The 9,024-nt window shown below is 55.9% G+C and overlaps 1 protein-coding gene across 3 annotated transcripts; it reads right to left on the bottom strand.

Moving 5' to 3' along the window:
• Window positions 1-2,496: 2,496 nt before the first annotated feature.
• Window positions 2,497-9,024, bottom strand: WFIKKN2 (WAP, follistatin/kazal, immunoglobulin, kunitz and netrin domain containing 2). 3 transcript variants are annotated; one of them, XM_040245707.1, is made up of 4 exons: window positions 8,944-9,024; window positions 8,672-8,728; window positions 7,191-7,231; window positions 2,497-5,391 (listed from the first exon to the last, which is right to left on the bottom strand). In XM_040245707.1, the coding sequence occupies exon 4, from the start codon at window positions 5,320-5,322 to the stop codon at window positions 3,871-3,873; it is 1,452 nt and encodes a 483-aa protein (XP_040101641.1). In that variant the 5' UTR covers window positions 5,323-5,391; window positions 7,191-7,231; window positions 8,672-8,728; window positions 8,944-9,024; the 3' UTR covers window positions 2,497-3,870. The 3 variants fall into 3 exon arrangements, with proteins under 3 accessions (XP_040101641.1, XP_040101640.1, XP_040101639.1); XM_040245706.1 differs by lacking the exon at window positions 7,191-7,231 and having other exon boundaries at window positions 8,672-9,013; XM_040245705.1 differs by lacking the exons at window positions 7,191-7,231; window positions 8,672-8,728; window positions 8,944-9,024 and adding an exon at window positions 7,877-8,655.

Below are 9,024 nucleotides of genomic sequence, written 5' to 3'. Positions count from 1 at the left end.
GTGTGTGTGTGTGTGTGTGTGTGTGACATGCTGGGAGAAACAGCATAGCATGAGCACAAAGAGCCTAGAAATCAGACTGCCTTGGTTCAAATTTTGGCTCTGTCCCTTAATGGCTGGGTGATCTTGGGCAAGTTTCTTATCCCCTCTCACCTCAGTTTTCCCACCTACGAAATAGCATTCTGTCTCCCACATTGGTGATGGAGATGACAAGAGAAGACACCGAGTGCCTGTACTGTGCAACCAGCCACTCGAGTTGATGTTTCAGCAGGACAGTTGGACGCAGGGCATCCTCCCCAGACTGAGGAAATTGCTGTGGCTGTGTGTTTATTCTCCCCCTTTCTTCATCAGGTTCTGCCCCTAGTCCCCGCTCTCTGGCCCCACTATCCAGGGGATGACATCAGACTATGGAGCAGCTGGGCAGACAATGGAACAGAGTGTCCTAGGAGATCAGAGGTGCTGGGGGAGGCAGAGGGTGGAAAAAGCCAAGCTGCCATGCCCCAGAGGCCTCAGGGCTGGTCTGGAGACAGCCAGCACCAGAACAAGCCTCTGAAAAGGCAAATGGAATGACCAGAGGAGGATTACAGGGGGTGAGTGGGGGGTCAGACAACAGATGCTAGGAGGGGAGGAATGAATGTCCAGTGTAGACAGGAAAGCAGGTGAATCTGACTTCAGACCTGAAGGAGGACTCAATCCCCCTATGTCCTGGGGCCAAAGCTCCCAGTGGGGCGGCCTCTCGAGGTCACCTGGCAACCAGGCCCTGGGATTTCAGTTCATCCTGCACTGAGCACCTTTCAGAAGTCAGTTCCTGTGTAAGGCCTGGGTAACAGAGCAAGACACACAGACCAGTTTCAAGGACAGAAAACAAATGCCATGTGGTAGGTCCACAAGGATGACTGATTCTATACCACCCTTTCCTCAGGTACCTATGTTTCACAAATTCAAAATCAGCCTGCGTGGAGCAATCAGTTCTGAGCAGCAGAATACAATATTTGAAACTATATGGTCTCTGAGCCTGCAAAAACCAACATCTGGATGGAAGAGCAAGGGGAGGGCTTAGGTCCTGGGGCCTGCTCTCAGCCAGGGAGCTGCTGAGGGCATGGAGGGGGCCCAGGGGCAGCCATCTGTGCCAGGTTCTGTTTTCTAGGCTTTGCAGTTTGACACATAATAGGGTCGAACTCCCCAAGTCTCCATGAAGTGTTCTGTCCTGCAGATGAGGAAACCGAGGCCCAGAGAGATGGCAGATATGTGCCTGACTCCACAGGCTGGGCCTTTTCACCCTGCCAAGGTGGGGCTGCAGTGTGACAGGGACCCTAAGTCTGTGGCTATATGTCAGCAGCGAGCATGTGAGAGGAAGCCTGAGACTGGACCCCTGAATCTCACACCTCCGCCACATAGTCACACAGCTCAGCCCCACATCTACGCCAGTGCCGGGAAGTGGGGAGGTGGCAGATGCTGGCAGGCAGGCACTTGCCTGCTCAGGTTCGAAGGTGATGCGCTATCGTCAGGGCACCTCGACCCAAAAGCAGGTGCACTAGTATGTCCCCACTCGGAGGGAGGGTGAGGAGCCACGTCCTCACTCCCAGCTTTCAAGACCTGCATGGGTGCGTTCCTGAGCCTGTGCTCACACCTTCTTGGTTAAGTTCTGTGCTCAGCATTTTCTTGGTGGTAACTTGAGAAGCTCATATTCCTTTGGCCTCTCTTCTCTCTCAGGGAGCAGCTTGTCTTCTTGATTCCAACCCCTCCTTACTGCAGGGAATTATCTCTAAAGAGGGATTGGCCTGACTGGGCTGAACTGAGCCTGAATTCTTCCTTTTGGGCTGTGGCCCGGAAAGACCAGAGAAAGGCATAGGGATCAGGTGTCCCTCGTGCTGAGCTGGCTTCCAGCCTAGGGGACAGACAAGCTGGGGTCATGCCCTGGCTGCAGGCTCCTGAGCACATCTCTGGGAAGGGGAGCAGCCAGGAGCCCCTGAGACCAAAGGTGCTGCTGCTGCAGCCTGGAAACCTGATCACATGCTCTGAGCACCCAAGGCTTTGGGATCAGGCCTTGCCCAGAGACCCCCCTAGGGAGTCACAGCCAGACAGAAAGGTCCCCCTGCCCACTCCTGTCCCCCCAACTTTCACGGCTCTAAATTCATCATCAACAGTGGGGTCTGGAATGCACCTTGACCCACTGTGCTATTGTGAGGGGGCGGGGGACTGAACTGAGATACAAAGCAGTTGCTTCCACCCCATGCCTTCCTGCCCAAGTTCCCGGGTGAGTCACCTGGCCTCAGCTCTCCTGTGCCTAATGCACAAAGCTGCAGGGAGCACCACAGTAAGGAGTCGTGGAGCTGCAAAATGGGCCGAGTGTTAGCAGTGTCTCTCCATCACTCAAATGGGATCCAGTTGGCTAGATTCCCCCTGTGCTCCCCCCAAGGTAGGTCACCAAAGCAAATGACACTGCCCACCACTCCCCTCTCCCACCTACACATTAGCCCAAGTGAATCACACAGGAAGGGCTGTCGATACTATGGGCTTTTAATTGGTATCCTCCCCCTACATTTGAGGAAGAAATGAGAATGCCCCACAACGATCTTCTTCAGCTTTGGAGGGGCATGGACATAATGAAGGCTGAGGAGGATTGAAGAGGGGTAGATGAAGAGCTGACAGTGGCTTTCTCAAATCCTAAATCTAGTAGTGGGCTAGCTGACTTGTCCTGGAAGTCCAGAAACAGCAATCAACAAGCTGCCACATCCTCAAACTGGCCCTCCCAATCCACACCTAGAGTCTCCCTCTAGGTCCCTGCAGCTCCGGAGATCACCACCAGATGGGAGCATTGAGCAACATTCCTTTCCCTTCCCAAGCCTACCTCCCGGTCTTCCCTCTTTCCTTCTTTCACCAACCCACTTCCCTGCCTTGCTTTTCTTCTTCCTTTATTTCTCTTCCCATCAAAACAGATCCTGGGGCTTCTACTGACTTTCTGTCTGAGGAAGCGAGTGGCAACTGAGAGCTCACTATGTGTTAAAGGGATCTATTGCCAGCTGGGAGCACCAGCCATTAATCTGCTTCTGGGAGAGCCCTGGGATCTGGACATTTGTGTTCAGTCACTGTGAGCTGGGCAGTAGCTAACATCTCTCTGTGGTCCTAGCACCTGGCACCCAGTAAGTGTTCAGAAAATTTCCACTGACTGGGACTGAATAAAACGGAATCAATAAATCAATAATCAATAAACCAATCAATAAAGCCAGGGAGAAGAAGCATGACAAACATATTCTGCTTGTGCCAACATGATCAAAGCACAGGCTGGCCACCACCCAAAGGACTTGTCTGGCAGCCTCCCCTTAAGGCAAGTTGTGCCCTGGGCTGGATCATGCCTCCTGCTTCCCGCTTCCCACAACCCTCACCATGAGGTGGTCTCTGCCCATAGCGCTCTGGAGGGCTGTGGGGAGTTTATCCAACTAGCTCCTGGGCCCTCCTTTCTATCCCCACCTACCTTTTTAGCAAACCAATTCATTCAGTTATTCCTGTGACCGTCCTGCAGCCAGCCGCCATCTCTAGAATCCTGCCTGGGAGTCTGGCTATGGGCAGGGAGTCTGGGAGAGCCAGGGGAGGGAGTGGTCAGCCAAAAGAGGATAACAAAGTCAGAGGAGACTGGCCATCAGGAATAACCTGCAAATGTTGGTTGACTTCTTTTGTCCCCCTCCCACCCATTATCAAACCCAAAAAATAGAAGCTGATATAAGATCCTCTGGGGGTTTTTTTCTGATGCACTGACCGCTCTTCCCCTGTTGGCCTGTCTAATCTGACCTTGCCCAGTTTGCTGACTGAGGGTCATCAGGAATGGGTAAATAGAAGAGGATCAGAAAGAGGGGTGGGGAGAGGCAGAGGGCTTCACTGCAAGCCTGGGAAGTCCTTGAGGACATCGCAGGTTTTCTTGTGCATGACCTCACGCAGCTTCCGAGCCCGCCGGGTGCTCGAGGCTCCCACGAAGCTGTCGGGCCGCAGCATGGCCATGCCGCCGTCCACCTCACCCATGATGATGAGCGGCATCTCACCCACTGTCACATTGGGGCAGGGGCAGGTCCAGTCCATGTGGAGCAGAGTGACCTCCAGCGGCTCCCGGCCCAGGAACTTGAGGCCCATCTTCTCATCCTTTAGGACCTCGTCCACAGTCACCAGGGCACGGCCTGAATCGGGCTCCTCGGTCAGCTCGGAGATTCGGCCCAAGATAACAAAGTCGCTCCGACAGAAGCTGGTGACAAGCTTCTGCCTTGGCTTGCAGGCCCGGCAGCGCTGGTTTCCCCGAGGGAAGGGGCAGGACTCCTCGCAGTCCTCACGGCTCTCAAAGTTGTTGCCGTTGCCCTCGCAGCCGCCATAGACAAAGGACTGGCACTGGCCTGTCTGGCTGTTGTAGGCCCAGCGGGGCGCATAGGCCTTGCAGGGCCCCTGCAAGGCAGGCAGGCTGCACACGGCCAGCGACCCACTCATGCAGGCCAGCATGCAGGCCTCATAGGTCTCAAAGTGGTTGCGGTTGTGGTGGCAGTGGCCGAAGGTGAAGGTCAGGCAGTTGTTGGCTTGGGCGTCGAAGTACCAGCGGGTCTGCTCCTCACCACAGTCATCACTGTCAGGGGGCTTCAGGCACTCAGCTGTGGGGAAGGCCGTGCCATTGGGGCTACTCTCTGCGGTGGCTGAAGCCTGACCCCCACTGACCACCGACAGTGGGAAGTCAGCACGCAGGACGCCAGCAGCGTTGCGGGCTGTGCAGGTGTAGATGCCAGCGTCCTGGGGCTGGGCATTGTAGATAACCAGCTGGGCAATGTTGGTGACCACCACATTGCCACGTACATGGTTGGGTCTCATAACCACGTTCTCTCGGTCTTCCAGCTGTTTCTCCCAGGTGATCTCTGGCCGGGGCCGGCCCACCACATCACAAAGAAAGCTCACTGTCTCACCCACAGTGACTGACTGGTGCGCAGGGTGGTTGAGCAGAGCTGGGGCCGTGGCGTCCAGCCCAGGGGTCTCCGGGGGAGCCGTGGTGGGATGCACTGTGGTCTCGGGTGGTGAGGGGCTGGTGTTGGGCCAGGTGAAGTGATAGCGGCAGGTGACGACAGCCAGTGTGATGCCCTTGGAGCAGGCTTCAGCGTCCATGTAGCAGCGGTTATAGTAGGTGAGGCCATCGGAGGCGCAGGTGAAACTGGGCTCCTTCTCACAGCGATCTCTGCATTTGCACACTGGCTGGCCATCCCAGATGTCACACTCAGAGCCCTGCTGCAGACACATGAAATGGTCGCATGTGGCCTCCTTGGGCATGCCCATGGGGCCCTTCTTCCCCTTCACATCCATGTAGCGGGCCGCCACACAGCTCTTGGTCCCACACACGTTGGGGCAGCACTTCTCATAGGTCTCACACTCCTGGGGAGAGCCAGATGGAGGTCTGAATGAGGAGGAGAAGGAAGAGAGCACAGGCTCCCCCAACGTCCCCCACAGTTTACTGGGAAGGGGACTAATATGTGCTCGCCTACCATGAGAAAATCATTTTGATATAATAACTAACATATTTGTAGCACCCACTATTTGCCAGGCCTTCTTCTAAAAATGTTTACAACTATCAACTTATCTCATGCTCATTAGAGTGGGTATAACCAACATTCTCACTTCACAGGCAATGATAACTGAGGCACCGAGAGACAAGGTAACTTGCTCAAGGTCACACAGCGAGCAGTGTGGGAAGAGGCAGATCACATACTCCACGAGGAAAAGTCTTCCTTCTAGCATGAGATGAAATGAGGTTGTGAAGACTAAGTGAGGTGACATTCAAGCCCTCAGAGCTGGGAACTGGTGGGAAAGGACTTCAAGCTCCAGGTGACGGGATTCAGAAATGAGAGTCTTTTGTCTGCAACTTATCATTCCCACAGTGAGGTGTCACCTGGAACAATTGAGCCCACCTTTGTGTCTTTTCCATTGGGAATGCCCTGGCCAAATGCTAAAAAGGAAAAGTCAGACACTGCTGGGACAGCTGTTCAAAGCTGTGCATGTACACAAGGAATGCGCGTGTACACACCAGGCAGCTCTCATGCTGGCCTCTGTTCATCCAAAGCCTAGAGGAAGGGCAGGCAAGACAGGCCCAGGTCTCACCACTGTGGGCCGTGCTAGTTCCAACATGTGGGACTTTGCATGGGGAAATCAATAGCAAAAAAAAAAGTTCCCTTGTGTGGCAAAGGTCAGCCAGGCCGTCATCGAGGACTTGCCAGGCTGTAATTCCTTCTGATTCTCTGTGGAGCCATGAAAGGCATTAGTCTAATTCCTCAAAATTAGCAACATGCTCTGGGGCTGACACAAACAAGGATTTCACGTGGTATTTTCTCCAGGATGTGGGCAATGCCCCTAATCCTGAGCCCTGGTCACGGCTCTGTGAGCCGCTAGCTACCAGGGCTGGCCTCATGCGGCCGCATCAGCTGAGGGCTGCGTGGAGCCTGCCTGCTAGACTTGTTTACTGTTTTTCCCTCTCGGCTCAGAATGGGGACTTTGTTTTGCAGCCCTTGCTTGGCATAGGCTTCTAGGCCACACCAGGGAGGCTCTAGGGCAGGGATGGACAGATCTCAGAGCCGGCTCCTGAGGGAGAGGGACCTAGTAGGGGTGAGGGCAAGAGGGGGCTGAGCAGCAGGAGAACCTGCTCCTTGCCCGAGCACCCCTCAGTTCCTTGAAAACTCTGGCCTGGGAATCTCCTTCGGGACTTGGAGGTCCACGAAAGACTGGGTCCTTGGGGAAAAGGGAAAGGTACTTCTGGGCACAGAAAACCTGGAGGGAATTTTCAGAACGGTTTTTGCTTAAGGGCTCAGAATGTATCCATAGGCCAAATCCCCAGCTGCACAGAGGAGCTTCTCCCCAAGACATAAAATCAGCCAGAGTCTCACTGTCTCCAAGCTCCTGAAACAGCCTTGCCTACAAATGTAGCCAACCAACCGCCTGATCTCCAGCCTGATAGGAACACTTTTCCACCCCTACCCAGGCTTTATCTTCCTTTCCCTCGGCTCCCCCATTGCTCATGAACAGTGAGAGGCTGGGATTGTCCCCTGGGCTCTCTGAGGGACAGGCCGCTCTCTCCAGGACCAGTCTGTGCTCTCACAGGTTATGTACATTTGGCAGAGGGAGCACCCTGGTGATGCCCAGACCGGTCCAAGCCCAGCAGCTGCCAGAGTGTTGGGAATTACCTCTGCCTAGGCAGGTGCCAGGTACTAGCAGGCTCTTCACCCTGGGAAAAGTAACAGGAACAACCCTTGAATGCAGGAGCAGGGAGAGAATTGTCCTAGAACCAGGTAGAGCCAGGCCTGCCCTGAGCACTGGGAGGATTGAGGGATCACCCAGGTTGAAACCTAGTCCACTGCCCTCTCACAGACACCCAGAGTCTATTCAGATCCACTCCTGCACACCCTCCCCATCAGCCTGCACTGATCTCTGGGTCAGGGTCCTAACCCCCAGAGGTGGCCCAGAGGCTGGATGAAGCATCAGCTTTGTGGTCAGATGGATGCAGATCTGACCTCCCTGGCCCTGGAGCCTTGTGCTGTTCCATGCAGTGTCCCGAGTTTCTCTCCCACCTGTTGACAGGCTGCGGGTGGGTTGTGCCAGTCTCTCTGATGTGCCTGGCATAGTGCTGGCTCAGAGCACCCCTCAGCAGACCTGAAACCAGGAATCCGAGGATTTCCAGTCCCTGAGAAATTCCCACATCACACCCATCACTTCTTCCAGGACTTGAAGTTAAGACATCACACCCTGTTTATGCCCGCGTGGCTGGGGGCCAGGTTCTTTCCTGTTCTGAGTTGCTCTCACCACCCAGCTCCCACTCTGCCTGGCCAACAAGACTGCTTGGCCTGGCTCAGGCCTCCGGGTTCACACTCACCTGGTCCGTCTCACACTCCCGCTTGCAGGTGCTCTGGGCATCCACCCAGAGGTTGGGATTCATGTCGTTGGGACAGATGCCGGCGTGAGAGTATCGGAGGGGCGGCAGGGCCAGGCCTCGAGGGGGCACCCCAAGCAGCAGCAACAGCAAGGCTGCCCCCTGCCCCCAGCGGGACCAGGAACGGCAGCCCCGCAGGGCCCACATGCTGAGGTCTGCAGCGGCCAGAGACCTCCCCTGAGAGGACGCCAGGGCCGGGCCCCTGGGCCTTCTGCTCCTCAGGGCCGCAGACACCTGCCCTGCCGACCCCCGTGGGCCTCCGTGGGCTGCTGCGGCTGCTGAGGCTGCCTCCACCGAGTCTGTGGAGTCCGCCGGGCTGCGGAGCCTCAGATAAAGGGAGCTCCCTCTCCGGAGTGTGCTGGGAGAGGAGCTGCACCGGGGCCAGAGCCTGGATTTATGTCCTGGGCACGCCACCCGAGTGGGAGCGAGCTAACCTGACGCCTGTCACAGGCAGGCTGCCGGCTCCTCTGTCCTGTGGCTGATCACAGACTTGTTGCAGAAAAAAAAAAGCTGGAAGCAGTTTAGGCGGCGTATCTGGCACGGTGGGACACCTGCTTGTTTTTGACTCCAGGAGGCCTTTAACCCCTTCAGGGGCCAGAAATGGCATGTGCTTTGGGGGGAGCTGGCTCCAGGACACACCAGCTCACTGTACTACATGAAGAGGCTTGCTTCCCTTCCCCCCACCTCTCAGCCGGGCCCCCTCCTCCCGTTGGCCACCTCCGAAGAACACACACTCACTTGTTACAAGGAGGGACCTGCAGCCGCAGGGTTAGCATCGCCGGCCCGATAGTACATCTGAGAGCAAATGACGTGGAAAAACAACAAGTTCACGGCCATTCCAGGGCGGGCCTGAGCAGCCTGTGCTGTGTAAGCCGACTCCCACCCCAGCACCAGGTCCCAGGGTAGGGGGGGCTGCATGCGGACAGCCCCCTATCTCTCTATCCTGGGCAGTTTGCGTCTCAAGTTCCAACTTCGGTGAATTTTCCCCAAATCATTCCAGAGACACATACCAGCTATGCTCCAGCTCCCCCAGCTCCGGGACGTATCACATTCCTGCTCCTCGACTGACACACTCCCCGCTCCAAGAGAAC

Source organism: Oryx dammah, unplaced genomic scaffold, assembly GCF_014754425.2.
Source record: "Oryx dammah isolate SB20612 unplaced genomic scaffold, SCBI_Odam_1.1 HiC_scaffold_8, whole genome shotgun sequence".
Taxonomy (NCBI): domain Eukaryota; kingdom Metazoa; phylum Chordata; class Mammalia; order Artiodactyla; family Bovidae; genus Oryx; species Oryx dammah.
Note: the sequence above shows the minus strand (reverse complement) of the source record. Positions and strands in the feature narration are given on the sequence as shown.

What these genes read in the sequence shown, in the direction of transcription:
- WFIKKN2 (XM_040245705.1), bottom strand. Translation starts at nt 8,080, where the DNA reads ATGTGGGCCCTGCGGGGCTGCCGTTCCTGGTCCCGCTGGGGGCAGGGG. An exon ending in GGGAGTGTGAGACGGACCAG is followed by an intron (nt 5,392 to 7,876) that starts GTGAGTGTGAAC and finishes GGCTCTCCCCAG; the next exon opens with GAGTGTGAGACCTATGAGAA.